We start from the raw sequence: 23,042 nt of genomic DNA on the forward strand, positions 1-23,042 counted from the left end.
ACAGTGGTAGCATTATGATGGTCTGGAGCTACCTGGATATGTAAATGACATATTTGAATCTTTCCTCCAGTTATTCGACTTCTTTCTTTACTTTGACAAACCTTTGTGGCAATTTCCATTGCTCAACACTATTATGGATTTTCCTCTGTGAAAATAGCTTATTTTGAACTGAACCTATACAGTTTAGAAATTATGTTATAGCTTCTTATTTAATTAGGTTATCCCACAGAGAATTTCCATGCCTCTGGAAACCCTGAAGCACCATCAGTTTAAAAAATCTCTGTCTTTGGTTATTTTGGATACTCTGAATTAGCGGTTTTATGCAACTTTCATACTTTAAATTTTAATCTCTTCTTTCATTACTTAAGCCTTATGAAAAAAACCCTTCTCACCCTGCCATGAACTTGTGTGTTTGCTCTCACCAAGTATTTCGCTCATGGCAGATATAGAAGATAATTTACCTTTCTACACACTGTTGGAATATAAGATTTCTTTATCATAGAAAATATTTTAATAACAATTCACCAGGAGTGGCTGCATAGATGTTCACTTTTTATGCCGATCGACATGCATTCCTTCTGCTCACAACGGACAAGACGCCTAATGTCCTCACTATCACCTTGATTTTCTTGTTTTGTCATTGTAGAAGACAGACTGTATGATTTCCTTTCATTTAGAATACGTTTGACTTTATTTGTTGTGTTTGCATTGTGGTAGCTGCCGAATACAATTGCTATATGTCAAAACAATTGCTGAGGCTTAATTGTCTCCCTGTAAAGGGTATTAAATAGTATCACCATGCCAAAACTTCCTATGCTTAACAAGAAAATAAAAACACTTCTTTCATGGCTGATCTTAAATTTATATCATATTCACCCCACAATCTGTACCACAGTAGAGGAAGCAAGATGAATACTCTTCTCATTTTTAAGTTTGATCGTCTTGTGTTGAGTTGCATTTGTCGGTATGCCCGCTCTTCAGGTTAGCTTGGCGTTGAAGCAGAAATCAGACATTGAGCACTACAGAAACAAGCTGAGGCTAAAAGCTAAGAAGAAAGGGTATTATGATTTCCCGTCCACCAACGGCAGCAGCAGCAGTGGAGGTCGAGCCCTGGTGCATAAACAACGGAGCGACTATGAGAGGGAAGTCGGTGAGCATGGCAGACCTCTGGAGCCAGATGATGAACAAGGGTCCACATACGTCAAGTCTCACAGAAGGTAAGAGGAGACTAGATAGAGACGATATGTATTAATATATATTTACATAGAGACTTTTTGCTGGCAGATTTTTGCAAAATCTGTTAGCATGTTTTGACATTGCTTGCATTCCGTTGCTGTCAGAAAATTTCGGCTCTTTGTATCAGACTGTCTCATTAATCGACACACAGTTCTTCACCCAGGAAATAACAAGTTTCAAGAATATATTGGTATGTCTGTCACCCAAAAACTGATCTTGCAATTGCATGTCACCTTTGAATGGACGTTTTCCCATTGTTCTTGGCAGAAATAAATTCAACCAGATTCTTTAGGATTTGTATTGGATTTCCAGTTTTATCTTCCTGAGAATACAAAATCCTTCAGGTCCAGACTGGGACGTTTCCTGAGTCATTTTCCCAGAAATATGGTTGTGGTTGTTAGGGTTTACACTCAGGAACATATTTATAATCATATTTGTATCCGTCTCCCTCCCTGTGTCTTGACAGTACCCTCAACTCGTCTTGCACAAAATTATCGTTGCTGGGTTTTTTTCACATTTTTAAAGGTATCATGGAAAGAATGCCAAAGGCTTGGATGCTTCTACGCCTTCTGTTTTGAGTTATCACACAGTTCAATTTGTGTCAATAATGATATAAATTTCACTCCACCATAGATCCATCTTCATCACTTTGGCATCTGTTTCATCATTCTACCACACAGTGACTGATTTGTAATTTGCTGCATCAGTGGATTCCTTCTGTTCCCTCTTCTGAAGTATATAAAGGGAAACATGGATATAAAACATCGTAACTATTTAGTTTTTTTTGTATCTACCAGATATTACACCTTGCCCAACAAAGCTTAATGGACCTTTTGGACTTGGAAAAGGGAATTACTACCTTTTCCATGGCATGCTGGAACCTTGCTGTGGGTCATACAGTGCTTGTGCAACCAGAGCCAAATCTGGTTCTGGGAGCTGATGAACTCTGCCAACATGATTCTGTTCAAGGTTTTTATGGTCACAATCTTTTGTTGCTTTCAAATAATAAAAAAAGTACAACTACACTTCCCAGCACTCATTTTTAAAATAACTTATGAAAATATAGTCATAAACTTTAATATGTGTTTATTGAAATTTTACAACACAACACAAAGTGCCACACAATTGTGAGTTGGAATGAAAATCATACATTGTTGCCACATTTCTTTTTTTTTTTTTACAAATAAAAACCAGTGTTGCTTACCACACTAGTATCAGTGTGATACTGATACTGATTATTGATATTTTGGATTGATCTGCCCACCTCTACTAACATGTGTCATGGCATCTGTTAATATTTTCCCTAGTACGGTGTTTTACGGTGTGTAATGACACACACTGACTATATTAAGAGATCAAAAGAATATTAAAATCTTAAGCTCTTGTATGTGGTCACTAATGTGTGACCAACATTTTTATTTTTATCTTTGTCCTGTTCTAATTTAACACCTATTTTGTCAGCACCACATCTTTCAAGTAGGAGTCCAATTATTTTCCTTACCTTGTTCATCATGCCTCAAGCAATAAACCAACGAGGTTTATCTTCTACTTCTTCTGCCGAAGGCACATTAAAGACTGACTGAATAATTTGAACACTTTGAGTAAAGAATTGCTTTGCTGCAGGTTTGATTTGTGCTGCACTCACTCGGTTTACTCTAATTGGCAGGCATTCCCAGGTCGGACAGATGGCCTATCGCAGCAGACAAAGCCTAAGCAGTCCAAGTCCCGGAGGAACTGAGATGGACCTCCTTGTGATGAGAGAGAGGCCCAGAAGAGGTATCCGCAACAGTGGCTACGATGTGAGTCCCATGTCAACACCCACCAACCGTTTCGACCAAACCTAATCAGCCAATTAGCAGCTCAAAGGCATCTCATTTTTTTCAGAGCTATAGCTTAAAGGCTCACTCTACTGGTGATAAAAAAAAGTCACTTTAAAGAAATGTGTTGTTTCAATGGGCAATGGGAGAAGAATATAGGGGAGAAAATGCACAGTTCCTCTCATTAGGGCTAACAGTTCCCAAAACCTACTGGACAACAACACTTGTCCAGAAGAGCTTGTGTGTACATTTACATTGTTAAAGGTATTGGCATAGAAATGTGATACTGTAGAGGTGTAGTTAACAGAGGGACTTTGGATTAATTATACTCCAACTTTGGCAAATACCAAGACCTTTAGGAAATGCAGACTCTTGTTGCAGAAATATAACATAAGTTCTCATTTTGTTTTTCTAAAAACAAATGTGACCAAATTTCACAGATCAATTAACTGAGCAACGCTAAAAATGTAGGCTCCACAACCGCAACATTTGCAATTAAATGGGAACCTTGATTATAAGAATTATGAAGATTCTGTGAAATTCCTCTCTCCTTACTGTGAGACCTGGTGTACGAACAGAGCTATACATTAGACCTGTTCTACTCAAGTGCGGTTTGACGTGTTCTGCAAACTGGGAGCAGAGAAATGGGTGATTTATAATTAAATGTAAAGATTTATAAAACACTGCTGGGTGATGTATAGCTATTTTACTATTCATCTAATATGCTTTTATGGTCCTGAAGACAGAATATTTTTAGCGTCAAAGAAATTCAAAAAATTTTTTAAAATTTCTATTTCATTAGAAAAGTACACGCATAGTTAAATGGAGCATTTGTGCAAACTGGTGGTGCTTTGGCTCTTTTTGGCCTACACAAAAACAGCATCAGAAATCTCACATTGGTCCAGTGACAAGCATTCACCTCACCATCACAAGGGGGTTGAATTGCAGAGAAAGTATGACTCGTCCTCTGAGAAAAAAAAATACAATTCTTATACTTCTATGACCATGTGTTGATTTGCACTGTGTTTTTTCATGAGTCCTGGCCTTGTTGAATACAAAGGGACTGGTCTGGCTGCAGATTTAAGTCTCTTCTCTTTTTCAAGAGGGCTGATTTATGAGTTACTCTGTGCTGGCTCTACTGTGGCTGCCCTCTTTTTGCACAGGATGTAGGGCAGCCTCAAATTATATAAATTTGTTACTGTGCTGGACTACTGAATAGATGGACATAGTTACAAAAAAGTATGTTAAAAGATAAAAAATATTAGGACAATAAATACTGCTCTCAAAAGTGTACACACCCCATAAAAATTTGACTTTTTTGTACTTACAATGTTGCATTTACTCTGTACACAACAAATGAAAAACAATTTTGCTAAAAAAAAAACATCACAGGTAATCAGTCTTTAAAAATACTTAATTTAAGCACCCTTTAGAGAAACAACACCCTCCTACCCCCTGCAAAACCCCCCAAAACAAACAAATGTAAAGTATTCAGTCTTCTCTTTGTCACCAGTGATAATAAATCACCTGAATCAGAACTTAGGTTCAAATCCTGATAACAGCAAAGAAATTTCAAAGGAATATAAAATAAACTCATTGTATAAAGTATCATTCAGGAGAAGGCTTCAAAAACTCCTCTGTGGTGTAAATCCAACACGGCACAATGAAGGTTAGGGTAACATCAATTCTTAAGGGTCTACAGGAATTTCTTCTAAGCACTGGAAATATTTTACACCGCTCTCCTTTATCTTTATTGTGCCCAGACTAAGAAGTAGGGTTACTGTAAATAAAACATTTCGGTTCTGACAAAAAAAAAAAAAAAAAATCTGAAACCTTGTAGTAAAATGTCATGTGGTCCGATGAAACCAGACTGGACCTTTTTCTAGAAAATGTTCAAGGTTTTACCCAAAACAAACACTGAAAATTGTGAGATGAAAACTATGCCCACATTGAAACTTTGTTGTGATAATACCATCTTTCTCTGGATTTTTTGTCCCATTTAACTCTTTTCTTTTTGTTTTCAGTTCTCATAGTTTTGAAGAGTCACTTGAGTCTAATCTTTTAAATATATAAAATATATGATGTTGTGTATACATTTCACAGACTGAGCCAGAGCTAATCGAGGAGACAAATGTTGATCATCTTCTGGGGCCGCGAAGGTACATGTATGGTCGTGGCCTTAAAGGCCACTCAGAGACATCCACTCTGAGCTCACAGCCATCCATTGATGAAGTGCGACAGCAGATGCACCTGCTGCTGGAGGAGGCCTTCAGCCTGGCTTCTGGGGGCCAGTCCACATCTGGAAGGCATGGCCACCACCAGCAGCCCCCTCCTGACCAATACAGCCCTGCGCCTCCTCTCCCATACGCAGACGTGGTCAGCAGCGTTCCAGGCACTATGAGCTCGGGGCGGGGTGGACTCCACTGGGTGCCATCTTACGGAGCAGATATTTATCAGTGCAGCCTGCCTAAACCTGTGAGTTGGAAAAACAATTTTATCTTTTCAAGTGACCAATCCAGAAACAAGTCCTTTAATCAAAAGAGTTCTTACTGTCGTTTAAGGCCTTTCGCTTCACCCAGCTTCCTGAGATGACCGTGGGTTCTCCGCCTCCTTTACCACCTCGCACTGGACCTCCTCACAGAACCTCCTTAAGACGGTAAAAAATGAAGACACCCATAAATAAAAAGAGAAGTTCATTTTCAAAATTTCAGAAAATGTCATGGATGACAAAGATAAAAAGACAGATGATTAAAAATTGGAGCACAAGCTTAGCAAAATACACAAAAGCCAATGTATGGCACCTTGTAAAGGAAAACACAAGAATCTTTCCTTAAACAGGCACTTGGTAAGAATTGGAAGACGTGAAAGATTAGCAAAACGGATAACACAAATACAGACACTGGTGGAGACAAATGACCATCTTTCGTTTGCTAACCTTTTGGATGTTCCTTTTCTAAAAATCACATTAACATTCATATTCAGGGACTGTATAAGGAGATTTGTTGTGGTGAGGGTGATTTAAGGCCTTGTATAAATTTTTATAATGAACTTGTGTATAGAGAGATGGCAAGAATACTAATGATGTGTTAATTTTTTTACATGGAGTGTGTGTGCCATCTTGTGGTGTCTTTCTGCAGTTTTTTGTTTATGCCTCTAATATCTTGACTTAGTTCCACCTCGGACTTGGGGCCTAAGGGAAGGAGCTCAGAAACATCTGTCACTGAAATGCGGAGTCAACGTGAGAAAAACCCATATGGGCCATTCACACGAGCAGCACTTCCATCTATCACTGCAGAACAGCCTGTCCCAAACTACTCAGGTAAGCAGACGAGAAGGTGATTCAGAATTTAAAATGCTTACACTGAGTCTTTATGTAATAGCAGCATTTTGACAAAAAAACAAAACAATCACTGACTGTTTGTATTTAAACAGGAAACCCTATTACTGCTGTCTACGCCATCCCTGCTGCAAAGCCAGGGTACTCAGAGTATTTTGTTCCCACATCCCCTACGTCCTACCACAGTCCCTCTTGGATGTCCTACCCACCAGAACCTGAGGATGTCCAGCCGCAGTGGACAGACTCTGTAAGGAACCTCATTTATCCTGTTTGTGGCCCAACAAGGCTCACTCAAAAAAACCCTACTAAAACAATAATATCAAATGTTGAGAATACATATAAGTTTAGTGAGTAGGTGTGTTCATCCATCCATCCATTTTCTAACACCCTTGTCCCTAGTGGGGTCAGGAGGGGTGCTGGTGCCTATTTCCAGCTAACGTTCCTGACGAGAGGCGTGGTTCACCCTGGACAGGTCGCCAATCTGTCGCAGGGCAACACAGAGATAGACAGGACAAACAACCATGCACACACATACACACACACACCCCCGCCTACACATAGGAAGAATTTAGAGAGACCAATTAACTTAACAGTCATGTTTTTGGACTGTGGGAGGATGCCGGAGTACCCGGAGAGAACCCACGCATGCACAGGGAGAACATGCAAACTCTGTGCAAAAAGACCCCGAGCCGGGAATTGAACCCAGGACCTTCTTGCTGCAAGGCAAGAACTGCGCCACTGTGCAGCTCCATACGTGTTCAGTCCCCAATAAATTAACACCTTCTGTTTGTTGCAGTTATAGCTGCGAATCTTTGTGTTTCTAAGTTTTGCACATCTAGAAACCAATGTTGGTGCCCTATGATCGTCCATGAGCATCACGTTTTTAGACTTGTTATAAATACTTTTTCGTATTTAGGTCTGTAAAAGTGATTTCAATTCATAATCATGCACTAATTTGTACACTTATATGCTCCTGCTTTACTATAAAGATTGTGTTTTTCTTTCCCTTCCTGTGCACTCTGTTTTCAGGTACCCTTACCTGGGTATGCTGAAGCTTTTCCTAATCCTCGTTACCCACAGGGGAGTCCCACCAGGCTACCCCTGCAGTATAGCCAGACACTGGAGCAGCCGCCCACTGCCCCTCGCACAGTATCTGAGCAAAGTCTTCCCCAGGTGCTGAAGGACATGGACAGCATGCCTCTGAGCAGCCTCTCCACCTCTGCACTTGTGCAGGCTATAAGACAGGAGGTGGCCAAGCTAGCAAAGAAACAGAATGACATTTTTGAGTTTTAACATACAGACGTGTTTGGGTCTTCGAAAGGGGCACACAAAGGTGATGCTACTTCAGCTCCGTTTTTAATATTTGTACTCGCCAACAGACTGATCTTTAATTGCTGATTATCCACCTCTTTTTGCACACAACTGGTGTATGTCAGCTCGTCAATTAAGGAAACTTCTAAAGATTTGTTTAATTTTAGAAAATAATAATTCCATTCTCTGTCAATGATGTCCCAGGTAATTATGCACATATCTATGTAGATATATCAATAGGATAAAACTAAAGGTCAAAGACATATTTTTTCTGGACCAGATTAGGATCTTAGTGGGACTTACAAGAGAAAATCCATTAATGTAATCGTCTGTACTGAGAGGACCAAATTCTTCCTGTCAGATGGGTAAGTATAACTCACAGTGTATATGAGCATGTACAGTTTAAGGACATTGTGTATCTAACCAAGCCTGTTATTAAGCATCAGCTTAAACAAGATGGGCAAGATCAGGATATACTCTTTTAAACATTAATCTCAGAACGAAAAACACTTTCATTTTTCATTTTGCTTTCTGTAGTTTCTTTACATGTCTGAGAAAAATAGCATATCAACAACACAAACTACAGCCTTCCTTGATAATCTGATGGTTCTGCTTTAAAGGTTTAGTAACTGGAAATTAACAAATGGACAAAATACAATTTAAAACTTCTTCTTTAAATCTTATTTTAAATCAATCTAACAGGATTTATTTGGGTTTACATATGATGATGTAAGGTGCAGTTGAGATATTTGATTGCTAAATTGGATTTGTTGGTGAATTAAGGTCTTTTCAAAGGATGCAGGCTTGGGGAATACTCTGAATACAGATTGCAATACAATACTTTATTAGAGTTAAATGTTTGAATACTTCAGGAAAGTCTCCAGTGAGCTTCTGTCCACAACAAGGTCAACAGTCTGGCAGGTTTATGAGTTTTGGGTGCTGCTCAAACAATTTTGTTTACAAACAGCCAAAGTAATGAAAATGTACAATTCTTTTTTATGCTGTTTGTAGTCGATATTTTTACTCACCAGTCATAAGTCTGTGACTCCATGGCTAATTTTAAGTAAAATGTTCTTTTGCCAGTCAAACACCTCTAATTAGCAATGGTATAAACTATGAACATGTCAGACTTTGTTGAGATGTCTGATACTAAGACACCTGCAGCAAAACCTTCAGGCCCAGTGGATTGTAAAATCGGGTCTTTACATTGTGTCTAAAATAATGCATTGCAACACAGTGAACCTTGTCATTGCCTTTACTTGTTGGTGGAAATATATTGGAATTCATCAATGTATTATTTATAGATACCTTATATAGGAAGATGTCTTCAAAATGGTGATGGACACATGAAATAAGTTCTTCACATGTGAAATGTTGACCTAATAAATTATTTTGTGTAAGATATACCAGCGGATCTTTAAGTTAGAAAATCATTGTAAAATTGATTTATTTCAGTAATTCGTTTCAAAATGCAAAACTCATAATTTCTAAATTCATCACAAACAAAGTGATGCATTTAATGGAAATGCTGGGCAGCGTGCAATATTCCTCGGGTGTAATGTCTCTGCAGTTCATGTTCTGGTAAAAATCAAGTTCTCGCACTGGAAATAAGATTTCATTTTTAGAGGTAATAGCACTTTGAGCAGGGACACAAATGAGGAAGGTTTTTTAGGAGTCCTTAAAAGGAGCTAGCTAATTGCGTTTTATGACTTGAAGATCAGAGCATTACAATACAGGGGATCCAAATCAGCTGCATAAACTATCCAGTCAAGTAAGGCGCACATAGGAAAATCAATTCAAACATGGTTTGTTTGTTTATGTGTGTGAAAATATTCCAGCTCTGAGAAAGAAAAAACTTAGATTTTCTGCAGAGAAGTGCATGTAGTATTGACCTGTAGCAGGGGTTGTGTGACTTGCATTAACACTGAGATTGCCAACTTGTACTGTATGATTTCTAATAACCTTAAAAATGTGGATTATTATATAATCAGTGCTGGGAAGTTGTCAGCTTTGACGCCAGAGAGATATGTATGAGTGAAGTTGCCTTTGACTATTTCTCTTTCATGGAACAGCAGGCTGCTTTTTTTTATCAGTCCTGGATGAAGTTAGCCTTTTAACTGTTGAACAAATCCTTTGTCAACTCAAGTAACTGTTTATTTATCATATGACTCCATGTGTAAGTAGATACATGAAGCCTCTTGTTCTCAAACTCACCAAGAACTCGGCCGTTACTTGTTTGGCGAGGCACCTTTGTCTTAAAAACAGTACTGAAAACCATTTTTATGTGAACACCTTTCTACATTCTCATGCTGGATAACTACAGTATTAAATAAAAGTATCTGAGGGTGTTTATTGAATGAAACGTGAGAATTTATTCAATAAAGTTAAAAGTGAGCTAACTCTATCGGAAAATCAATGTCTTTTTGTCCTCGTGTGGCATTCCCTCATTTTCTTTTCATCTGTTGCTTGATTTTATTTTCACTGGTGTTATTTAGGGATGAATCTAACACTGGAAAAAAGATGGGAATTGAGGGAAATGTTAACCTAAATATTTCAAATTAAATAAATGATTTTATCAAATAAACAACAGTTGATTCATGCCTTTTTTTAGTTTCCACATGTCACATTTTCCAAAATGCCGTTGGTAAAGGACTCAAAGCCATTGATGCACTGAGGCGCTTAAAGCCTTCTGGACAGTGTTACTTTTTTATACTTCAAGTCGTTAAATAAGCAGAAGCAAGACTGACAGAAGCAAGCCTGACATATCACAACCATCCGCCAAGGTGTGTGAAGTGTCTTGCCCAAAGACAGAAGTGGATGAAGCTGAAATTGAACCGGTGGCCCACCAATTTCAGGGCGAACTTCTACCACCGCCTCCATTACCACCTTAAATAACAAAGGGTTATATGCTTTTAATCATTATTACTTTAATAATGCCAGTTCTGGCTGACACATTCTGATGGTGACATCAGTAAAACTTTATTCATATAGCACTTTACAAGATAAAAATTACAAAGTTCTTCAACAAACAAAATAACAAATACACAAAAGAAACACAATGTTTAAGGCCGACATTCAGACTTCTCTATTTGTACATTTTTTGTTATTTTTATGTCCTCATGCTTATACATATTTTTTATTTAATATTTTTTAATTAACCTCCTTCAAAGGTTATTTGCATTCTGTATTGCTACTGCAAAAAGCTTTTGGATATATCAGAGTGTGTGGATTTCCAGAAAAATTGTCAACAATAAATTAAATGGAAGTGGTTTGGAAAGAGGAGCAAGGACATCTGGAAAAAAAATCTTTGAAAAAGCGGTTGAGCTAAGTTGTTATAAATACCAAGGTTGGTGTGTTACATTAAGGGGTCCTAAATATATTTCATGCATAACTGCTGCAAACAGAAACTGTACTTACTTATTTTATTTCAACTCTGAGTCAAGTCAGCCCTTAGTCAAGCAGGTTGAGTGAGATGTATAAAAAGAGCTTTCACCAATGGAAGGCAGATAACTCCATGGCAATGGGAGGAAATTAGAAGTCTCAAAGTCCATATTTCTCGCCAATGGAAAATGAAAAATGAATAATGGCATATGGACATCAACATATTTCAGAAGAATAGCAATATTGTTGCTGCCACAAACAAAATAGAGTCAGTGTGGGAAAGAATTGCTGACCAAGTTAATGCGTGAGTATGATTTCACAAAAACCTACATTTGTATTTTTGACACTACACCTGTTTAACATTTGTGTGTGCATTAAATGAATCTAGAAGCAACAAAGCAGGCACAAAAAAGAATGTGGCAGAAAAATAGATTAAATATAAAGGTACAGTTAAATCAGATAAGGTTCCAGTGTTTGTGCAACCTTTTCCAGCTGAATTACAGAGAATTCACTGGCTGTCCTGAACATACGCAGTTAATTATGTGTTGCCCCAAAAAAGGCCTAGCACCCTATTTTCATATGCCAATATAATTGTACACTTAAAATTAACACAATAATTCTTGGATAAGTGTCTAATTACTGTTTGCTGTACAACATGAAGTTTGACCTCCATTTTAGCAAATGTGAGAAAGGCAGAGGCCAGAAGGACAGGTGAAGACCACCAGCACTATGAGGCAAAGAAGAGATGGCCTAGCAGGCGACTTATTGCTGAGGTCATCTCTGGGGGACGTTTTCTGACCCAACCATTCTCCAGAACAACAATTACATTAGAGGACAGTTCTTAAAATAATAGCTGATAATAGCTGGCTTGAACCCACCCACCCATCCATCTTAAACTGCAGTTGATACCGATGCTCTTGTAGGTATACAATTTGTGACCACCATCACTTTTACATCATTAATAATATGCGTAGTAATTGAGATATGTTATTAAAACAGGTGAAAAACGGTATAACTCTAATAGATATTCATCCAGAAATGATAAGACGTTTAATCGTGGTTTGGTCACTTTCCCCACAGCTTAGATTTCTGCGGAGTATTAATGCTCCAACATCTACAAGTTCCTAAAGAAAGGGACACGACATTTTTTGACACTTTCTTCAAGCCAAGTTTCAGTATAAAGGTAGGACAGTCTGTGAATTTGTTTAGGCAACCCTGCCACTGAGCAGATTCACAGAATATTTTGCAGTAGTAAATTGACTCATAGAGTTGGCTACCTGGCTTTCTGAAACCAAATACTGAGGGTGTGCACAGACTTATCCCTGAACTTCCTCTGAATTTTCACTAACCCAACTTTCTGAAAGGGGACCATGAAGATGAACTAAAGGGAAAAAGCCAATAGGAAAAGAGGACTTGCTTGTACGTACATAATTTAAATAATGCACTGAATAGTCAGGTTTCCCAGGAACCCAGGCTGCCTAAGATATCAAAAGCAGAAGGGTAACTTTGCTACACCAATTTCTCTCAGAAATGTTATTATAAAAAGAAAGTGAAAATTCACTAAGGAACTCAACTTTGTTTTATTTTTTTAATGGAGACAGGTTTTAGGTAAAGATTATGAATAGAATTTACAATAACTACAAAGAAAACCTGGAAAATTGTTCTTGTTTAAGTTTGTTAAAGGTATTCAAGCTCCTTCTTTTCTCCATCTATAAAAGTAGCCCAGTGAATCTCAGAAGTATTAATGCATAAAGTTTAAAAAGTCAAACATTGTGTATGGACACAATATATGTTGGACATATACTGTGTGTATGGACACTAGATACGTATCTTGTGCTATATATATGTTTGTTTTTAATTTTTACCTGTGTCTTCTCTCATTTTACTATAGCTGTAATTCATAATTTTTCCACCAGGGCTCAGCCTAAAGCCATGAGAAGAACTCCTGTTTTTTTCCCAGGCACAAACATTTTGTCCTTATCTAAGCTGTAAAATGATCAAGTAAACGATACATCATCAGATGTACTGGTTTGGAGGAAAGTTAAAGCTTGCATGAAAACCTTTGAAAAATCCATACAAAAGATTTGATGAGTTGCCTCCCCTTCAAAACAAAGACAGTTTTAGGTTTTCCCAGTTACTTCAAAAGTCATATTGCATTAAAATCTATCTTTGGTCAGCGTTTGACAATATCATTAAATAATCTGTGCAGAAGTCATTCAACTGTCTTATACTGTAAGAAAACTTGAAGCAAGCATTGTATTACATCATTGGTTGTAATAGTTGGCTAGTGTCAGCAAAAGCATACATGGTTAATTCTTTTTTACATATACAATCTAAAAAGCATGGCATGCATATAACCGTGTTTACTTGGACACCCCTAAATAAAATTCTATGGCACCAATTGCCTTTAGAAATCACCTAATTCACACACTGATGATACATTCTTAGTATACCGCTCCAAGGAAACAAGAAATAATAGTTTTTCTTGAAGTACCCCACAAGTACTGATTTAGAGACCATCGTTTACATCAACCTACTTGAACTACTCTCTGTGTGTCACTTTATCTCAATATAATATGGTCTCATTTAATGCTGAGAACAGCTGCGAAGAGTTGTGCTTTCTAAATGTCTCCTTACCCAGGTAGGAGTAAGACATGGTTAGAGCCTAATTTGATTGTTGTAATTAAATGTGATCCATCTCTGAAGGTTCATTATTGCTGATGAAGGCTACTTAGAGTAATTATGAAACAAACCTCTGAGTAAAAATCAGGACACAGATCCAATAAATCACAGAGGTCAAAGCAAGGACAAGGCAAGAGAGGAAACAATCATATTTAACAAAACATTTGAGACCAAAGATGACTTGTGAGAGGGGGTTATTTGCATATTTTAGTATTAGTCCTAAATTAGAGTTAATTTTAATCACACCACCCTTTGATTGGTCAATATAAATTTGATGTGAAACAAAAATCCAGATAAAACTTAACCAGTTTGTATTTGCAATTTATCTTGGCAGCATGTTGAACCTCAACAATTCATGCTCTGGTTCAAATAATTCTTGAACTAAGAGTAATTAATGCATAATGACAGTTACTTTCTGGGTCATGTAGATAAAGTGTGGGGGTGTTTTCATCAACAGTTTTAGTTTAGTTAATTTGACTAATTATGTAAATCTATCATACTACATTTTCACCATGGTTACTATTTTGTAACTAGGTAACTTTACTAACATTTCTAGTTAAATAAAATAACTGCATACCATATCATGCTCATTTGCCCTATGTTTCTGCAACTATTGTCTAACTAATCGTTCTAAAAAATAGATTTAGCTTTTGAGCATGCCACTGTTACAATGACATGGCTGAAAGTCAATATGTAATAGGAGCTTTCAGCATGCCAAGTCTGTGAAAAAGTGCAGCCCGAACCCTCACACCTTTGGGGTGCGTGATTCAAGTGTCTGATTCGGCTCAATCAACGCTGAAACATCTGTGCTGTTAAGGCTCAGATGTGTAATAAAGCTCCTGCTGTTCCAGCTAGCACTTATAGCTCTTTAATTTTCAGCACAGGTCTGTTATTCTGTTGAAATCACTATCTTCACAGCTTAACTATCCCAAAAGATATTTAAAATCTTTTGGGATTTTAACTATCCAGCTGCTAATATGGTAAATAGAAAAGTTATGGAAAGGCTTTGGAAATAATCGCTCTCTGCGCTAACTTCACACATGGAGAAAACCTGGGCATCAATGCACATATCACTGATTTTGGAGAAACTGTGCTGTTCTGTTAATGTCTTAAATGTGGTGAAAGCCCGGTTGAGTTACTCTATAGGTATTTAATTACAGCTCTGTCTTGGTTATGCGTGTGTTTGCCAAGGTGAAGCATGCTGTGTAAAGCTTTGGTTGGAGCAGGATCAGTGAAGCTCACAGAGCTTAGCTCTTTTATTTGGCTTAATATCCTCAGCACCTGTCTTCAGGGAAATTAATGGGTGTTACTGTAAGCAGCTTTCTTTCCTCCTCACAGCCTTTTCTGCTGATTTCTAACTTTCTGGACCCCTTCTGGCAAGCCTTCCTACTTCTCTCTGATGACCTCACTATATTTTCACTTTGTAAATTAATTGCCAAGTGATAGCTTCTGCTAAACATTGCTGTGAGGTCCCCTGCTAATATGTGTACTGTAGTGTAAAGCTACAGCAGTCATCCAGGCTCAGCATCTCTGACCTGATACTCCTCTTTTCTGGTGTCACGTCTGCTCCATCCACTTTTCCAAAAATTCTTGTCGTCTTATTTTTGTCATTTATCTGCTGCTTTGCTGACAAATTGAAAAGTAGTGATAGCATGGTGCTTCCACGTTTCATCATTGACGTTTCTGCAGTCACTTTACAAACTAGTTATTGAAGTAAAACATAAATCGTACGAGTTTTATTGAGAATATTTAACATAATTCAAATTGCTCATACTGTTTACCTGATTTATATGAATTGTTTAATTAGTCTAGATGACTGTGAGTCATTAGATTAACATTCATAAATAATAGTAATAAATATACAAATCAGCTGATCCGGAAGCTGCCAATATTCAATTGACATATATAAATATATGCTTACACTTTAGGCATTTTAGATGTTTCCACAACCAGTTTACAGTTATAAGAGTAATTACAGTTGCTTTGAAAACTTTCCTTTACATTACTTTCATTTAATTAAAGTATGCTACTTTGTCGCACTACTCATCTGCAGTAATTCAGATATGACAACACAATTACTGTGAAGCCAACGCAAATTTCCGTTACAGCAGGTTCATTATTTAGTTTTACCTTCATACTGTAGGACACTGCTGTTGGTAAATCTTGCCCTCCATAATGTGACTTGTCTTAATTCTGGTGTCAGGGGTAAGGGAGTGGAAAAAGGCAATAGAGGGAATGAAAGGAGATTTATTGAATACATAAATCACTTTCTAGATAGAGGATATGTTGTTTCATTACTAATGGATCTCCACCACTTCTCCGTAAATCACATCACTGTACAACCAGACTGGACTCTCTGGACAAAATGAGCTGGAGGACATTATAGAGTCTTTTATAGTTTGGTTTCTACCTTTTATTACCTTTCCTTCTAAGGGGTTTTTGGTACTCAGAATTGTAAAACACATGGCTTTTAGTTTTACTTCTCATACCTCCCCTTATGTTCTCCTTGGACAAATGAGTACTTACTGTACTCCGTAGGGGTGGCTCTAATCCCTTATGCTGAAGAAAGTCACAAAGAGTTCAGATCTAACTAGGCAGCTATAATAACCTCATACATTATTCCCAAGAACATCAGGCAATAATTATTAAAGTGTTATTCCAGGATAAAAAGGTGTTGTGGTTAAAAACAAACAAAAAAACAAATGAAAAACAACTTATAAGTAAATTAAATTAATAACAATTACTAATGCACAGTTTGAAAGGTAGATAGTCTATTTTATTTTTTGTTTGCACATTTGTTTTTGAAATATTCAAATCCCACTAAGGAAGAAGTGTTATCCTTCTATGCAAATGTAATCATGGAAGACATGTGAGTAATTCCTACAAACTAACATTTAGACCAAAATAAACGTAGATTCGGGGTCTATTGTACAACACTCCAATCCACATCATTTACACCACTAACTAGACGTCTAATTTGCATCCAGGCAGTTTAATCAGGAAAAGTCCACGGGAAATTTTAAAGTCAACATCTTTAGAAAATGTGCTGACAAACAGATAGAGTCACTTGTGTCAGTTGAAAACAAGGCAGCAGCAGCAGCAATGGTTAGTGCAGCAGCACCAACCTGTGGGTGGATCCCATTATCTGAATCAAAGGCACAGCACCCATTAACACTCCAGAAGTACCCAGACACACTGGTTAGATGGAGCGGCAGCTGATCTGGAGTTATGTTTCGTTTTTAATGTTGGTTGACTGATGGCAGTTATTATTGGCTAAGGGTTTTTAGTTTTCATGGTTTTTCTACATTTTATCAATCTGTGACAGAAAATGATTAAGTTAAATCATTTTAGCTTACTGAAGGATTACTATTTGTTTAGAAGGCACACTTTGATGTATGTCAAATATCTTAAATGGCTGTTTGATGATTTCAGGTAGGCTGTGTGGAAACTTTGTGGTATTTTAATACAGAGTGTGAAAGGAATTTCATTATTTTTTGATTAAATATCTTGTTTTTTCCTTTTCTTTCCTTTTGTTTTCACATTTGATCCCTAGAACTCAGTTCAGCTTGACCCTCTTGACCCTACCACATCTGCAGTCCATGAGCCGAATAAATTTATTATTCAGTGCTATTATTTATTACTCTTGATTGTATGCAAGAGTTGCATAATTAAATAGTTTGTTTTTTTGGCTGTTTTTCTTTTGATTTGATTTAAACTATTTATCTTTTATAACATTTTTATTATTATGTCACTTATGGTAATTATTAGAGCATATTTTTCTGTTTTACATTCTTTTTATATATTCATCTAAATCTCACTGAGACACATGCTCTTGGTTAAACAAACATAAAATATGATTTTATTCAAATAGGAATACAATGGGTAAAAATCACCCACTTAATCACTCAGTCAGAAGTACTAAAATTATTCTCTGTATATGAAGCAACAGTTTGTGTTTTTTAAGAGTCCAGGAGTACTGCAGATAGTGAACAAAAAAACTTTGAAAAAAGATTTATTAGCAGAGAAAAATAGTGGTGAGCTTTGACTTTCTGCCCACAGCATTTTTATAACTCCTTCATCTCTCTTTAATGTCAGACATAATTCCTGTTTTTAGAAAGATAAATTTGACATAAAAGGGCAATTTATGAAATCTGTTTTCTCACTCTTATTCATCTATGGACTGTAAGAAAATATGAAAGGCAGTCTTTGACAGAAAGCTGTGTGTTCATTAAGGATGTATAACTGAGCTACCTGTGCAATATTTCTTTATGGAGAGTAATAATAATGTTCAATTTTCTTTAGCAAGCTACTGCAGCCATGGTAAAATTAGCTGAGTTGTTCATGCATGACTGTGTTCTAATAACATTACTTTGTACTGTGTCTCTCCTTCTGCAACGAGCACGTTTGTTACTCAAACACACACAAATCCCCCCCCCAAATTACTTATTATGTTCATCAGTGTTGATCATTTGAGCCTTTAAAATCTAAATTATTATCTACATATTGGGGAAAACAAATCTCTCTGCTGATATGTAAACCTTTTTTATTTCTGAAAATAAAAAATTTCAAGGCTCAGGTTAAAACTTATAGTCACTTTAATTGAACTGCTGTTGAAAATAAAAAGAAAAGAAAAATGGAACAGATTTGTACTCTGTGTGAGACGGACATGAACTATGCCTTTCAGAGAGAAAAATAATTCCTGACATTTTGAGTTGCTAGAATGAGAACCGGATTTGCTCTGGCTTTGCAAGGACAAAGCAGTTAATAGCTCATTTCAGGGCAGGTTTGAAATGGTGCTTTTTCTTTGATTAGTTTTAGAATTTAAATTTTTGTACAAATTTCAGAATAATTCATGCACTATTCTGATTTACATTATACCGATTTAATGTGTTAAATTCAGAGTGGTGTATGATTTAATCTGATGTATAATGTAAAATTGCTCAATGAACTTTTATTAGTAAAGTTTAAACCTTTTGCATTATTTAGATTTGCAGGCGTTTTATATCTTGATGTCCAACTTACAAAAGCAAATGAGTGTGGATCGTAAGATTTAATCTGTTGTATTAGTTTGGATTTTCTCTCGAGGGCATTTATTCAGAGCTGCAGGCCACCTGGCCTTCATGTCCATAATAAGTGAATTTCTGATGTTTGGCATGAAAGAAATAATCACTGGGTAGAGAGAAACATCTGATCTCTGCTTTGGTCGGGTTTAGGAAAGTAGCTTTATAGCTAATTATAGCTTTTGATAAGAAAATAACATTTTTCAGGGGTCACATATGAGACAAAGGATTAGGATCTTCTCAATATTATCTAATTGTGTGTGTGTGTTTTTTTTTTTACAATAATGTTTTAAATTTGGACAGTGTAAACATGCTTGTGGTTGACAATGCGCCATCAATGGCAGGAAAACGGTGCAGGTTTTTGGCTCAGTTGTGGCACCGCAGATGAGTCCACTGCCCCAGAGTGTTCTGTGCATCCAGCATTTATGCTTTAATGCAGTAAAAATATATAAATGATAAATGAAACAAATCATTTTAATACGTACATCTTAATACTTGGTTATGTTTTATGCACAATACTTTATTGCTGGATGCCTGGCACTAGAGCTGTTGGATTTCAGAAAATGTGGCCCCCCGAGCAGTTTAGTTGGGCAGCACGGATATAGTGGCAAAAGACTGTCCCATTTGTCTGAGGAATATTGAGTACTAATAACCATATTTGAATTAAGCAGCAATGGATGAGGCGAGGGTCAGGGGCAGAAACAAAATAAGAAATGGGATTTATTCGAAGATTTCAGCTCACAATGAACAACTGTCATTGCGTTTTTGTGAAGATACCGAGCTAAATATTGTGTTTTCCATGAAGAAAATGTGATTCCACTGAAGCAGCAATTTTTTTCTTGGTGGACTATTTGAAAAACAGCTTACACATGCACTACTTATCCTCTATTCTTTGTTAGAACTTTGGAGACATTACTTACTAATTCTTCATGTCTTTTCTTTTTTCTCTTAAAAAATGTCTTCGAGTTAAATGGTAGCACTGGGCCTCTGTCTAAATAGTTTGAAAATGTCTGTCCTCCATCAGCACAATAATGCTTCGGAGATCTCAGGGTCAGGTAGACAGTCATTTATAGAAAGCTGTTGGTGGCCTGTTTCCACGAGGGAAAGAATGATTTCCAATTTCTACGTAGCCCACAGCTTGGAAATTGAAGCTTTATCATACAAGCACATGCAGACGTGAATACTGACAAGCTCGTATCTTACACTCAAGCAAATGGATGTTACTAAATTGAGTAGAATAGGAAGGGTGTAAATGTGAGTGAATTTGGTATCAAAGAGATTAGTTGATACTGCGGTGTCCTTGTGGATGTTTTAAGGACGACACATTGAAAGTAATTTCTTTCTTTACTGTTCACTTAATCCTCCTTCGAGGTGTTTTATATGTCATCATGTTTTGCTTTATTTCTTTTCAGATCTTAGAGACTTTAGATTCAGACTTCGCACAGTATTTATAGTGAAAACGTAATAAAAGTTACTTATGTATTGTAAAATTCTTGATTCCATTTGCTAGAAAATAAAGCAATGACCACTTCAGCAAACATTGCAATAATGGATCAAAGAAGAACTCACAACCTGTGAAATGTTTTTGATTGTTTTTGTCCTTTTTTCTCTCTCTCTTTTACAAGCACACATAATACAACTTTCAAACAATACACAGTAGTTTTTGGCACTCAATAATCCAGGAACAAGTTTTTTAAGTGGCTAAACCTTCTTGCTATTTTAGATGATACAAAAACTTAGCATTAGTTAAAGTACTTGCAGTTGAAAAACAAAAAAACTCAACAAAATTTAATGAAAAGGAAATAGAAGAGTTTACGATTTTAAGTCGTAAACTCTTAATCCTTAATCCAAACCAGATGAAAGCACAGAAATACTCAGAGTGAGCGCAACGGGATTTATGTGCAACCATCTTACGACCAGGTTTTACTTCAGCCACAGATTACTCTGATCTGGGGCAACTGTAGTTCAGTGGGTAGAGTAACTGTCTTTACAATCGGAAAGTTGCGAGTTTTATTTCAGCTTCCTCCAGCCACATGTCGATGATTCCCAATTTAACCCCAAGCTTTCTACCGGTCTGCTTATCAGGTTGTGAATCTGAGTGCCATTGGGAAGATGTTTCTCTAGTTTACAGCATCATGAGTGGAAAGCGTGATTTAATAAAGGGCTATATAAATTCACTTCATGTAACATCTTTTTCTCCCCTCAGAGATACATGTGGGCTGTAGCATGGCCAATGAAAGGTCTGAGAATCCACAGATTTTTCTTTAAAACTAATATAAAAGGTCATGAAAGCCATTTTCCAGTTGAGCCTATCGCCACTGTAAGGGCCGCTGAGATGAATGTCCTGAACCATCATGTGTTATTAAGCATTGTGCATTGTGGTGTCTTGTGTAAGGTGCACACAATTATTTATTAGTTTCAAGTATGGCGCCAATGCTAAGTCACAGAAATCCTTTGTGACATAAATTAGGTCCTTCTTGTGTAAAATTTTGTTTAAAAGACTGTGACAGATGTTCATCATAACATTGTAAAGCTTTTAGCAGCATCCACAAACTGTAATTTAAAAACAGGGAAATGTTTTTAAAGTACACTAATATTAAAGAAAAACTAAAGAATAGGCCTTGGCTCAGAAGACATGTACATTTTCCCTGCTTTTTAGTTTTGAGAAAAATAATAAAATATTTATTTATGGTGCTATTTGGAATATTCCAGTTACTCGTGTTGGCAGATAAAATGTACTTTTACTTCGTTTGCCTTCCCCATTTATCCTGTCCATGTAAAACCAAAGGGAAAGAAATAACCTTGAACATGGGGTGAAAGTACAGTGAGATTCTCCATTTAATTGGAATTCCATTGTGCTGAATAGCTGGTCAGAAAGCATAGAAAAAAACACAACTTTTTAAATTAAAACTTTGAGGTGACTCCTGTCAAAGTCATTGCATACTTGGCATACCCATTATGTTCTCTCTCTGTGACAGGCTATTAACAGTCATGTGCCATTTGTATTTGGTGCCTGACACTGACAGTATGTAGATTAAGGTTTGCATGGATGTGCAGGCGAGTCACTGCATTTACCATAGTATAGTATTTAGTCATTAACTGAATTTCACACAATGAAGAAGATTATAAATGTTATTCATTATAGCTTTCATTAAAATATTTTTCTAATTATTGAAATAAATTGAAAACATTGTTTCTGGTCAGTATTTTGACATGTAAGTGGTTTCACCACAGGGTCAGTTGATTTATATCAATTTATTTATATTTTGTGTCATGACAATTTGTTCTGTTTCGTAAAGATGGAACAGAACAAGTATTAGAAATGTTCAAAAGGCAATCCTAAAAACTGTCCAAAGCCCCGTTAAGACATTTGAAATGTTGAAAAGACTTATTATGAATCCACAAGGTGATACACATAACACAAAAAGGAAAGAAAATTGATACGAAGGCATTGCAGCAATGTCGGGGGTAAGGGAGATCACACTCGGGACTAAGAAATAGAATAGAATAGAACAGAATAGAATAGAATAGAATTCAACTTTATTGTCATTGCACTGTCACAAGTACAAGCAACGAGATGTAGTTTGCATCTACCCAGAAGTGCTCTACAAGATATTAATATTTATTTACAGATGTACAAGACTATGTATGTATGGACTATAAGGGGTTATAGCAAGAGATATACTGTAGATATTGTGTATAAATATAAATATGGGAGCTATATGCACAGATTATACAGATTATACAGAATATACAAGAATGTTAGGGAATGGATTATAGATAAATAATGGCAGATAAAATTTACAGGTTGTATGTTTTTGTGAAGAAAACAGTAAACTAAACATCAGAACATAACAAACTAAAGTAACTAAGAAAAACTACACGCAATAAATAAACATATTCAACTAGAATCACTAAAGTAAAATATATACAAGGGTGTTGTGACCAGATGTGAACAGGTAATCATCTCTTCGTAACACACTTCCAGGAGGTGAATAAATATTTAAGATTTTTCTCTATAGTTTTGGTAGCTGTTCCAGTTAAAACTACAGATGCAGAAAGCAACTAAAACTTTTTTTTCTGTAAGGAGAAAAAAACTGGGTTAATTATAATGTTTTCAGTTAATGTAAAACTCCTTTCCAACTTGGTCTTGTGTAAATAAAACAAGTCATTACTTTTCCTTGCCTCCAGCTGCGGCCATCCAGTTTCGCCTACTGC

General features: G+C 36.5%; 1 protein-coding gene across 2 annotated transcripts in view; it reads left to right on the forward strand.

Moving 5' to 3' along the window:
• kiaa1549lb (KIAA1549-like b) overlaps nucleotides 1-10,285 on the forward strand; it is a 65,323-nt gene extending 55,038 nt beyond the window's left edge. For both annotated transcript variants that reach the window (XM_028015710.1, XM_028015712.1), the window contains exons 16-22: nucleotides 982-1,217; nucleotides 2,903-3,035; nucleotides 5,157-5,528; nucleotides 5,615-5,709; nucleotides 6,224-6,372; nucleotides 6,486-6,637; nucleotides 7,420-10,285. In XM_028015710.1, coding sequence (XP_027871511.1) covers nucleotides 982-1,217; nucleotides 2,903-3,035; nucleotides 5,157-5,528; nucleotides 5,615-5,709; nucleotides 6,224-6,372; nucleotides 6,486-6,637; nucleotides 7,420-7,683 — 1,401 coding nt within the window. In that variant the 3' untranslated portion in view covers nucleotides 7,684-10,285. The remainder of the gene's footprint in view (nucleotides 1-981; nucleotides 1,218-2,902; nucleotides 3,036-5,156; nucleotides 5,529-5,614; nucleotides 5,710-6,223; nucleotides 6,373-6,485; nucleotides 6,638-7,419) is intronic.
• Nucleotides 10,286-23,042: the final 12,757 nt, after the last annotated feature.

The sequence above is a fragment of the Xiphophorus couchianus genome, chromosome 4 (genome assembly GCF_001444195.1).
Source record: "Xiphophorus couchianus chromosome 4, X_couchianus-1.0, whole genome shotgun sequence".
Taxonomy (NCBI): domain Eukaryota; kingdom Metazoa; phylum Chordata; class Actinopteri; order Cyprinodontiformes; family Poeciliidae; genus Xiphophorus; species Xiphophorus couchianus.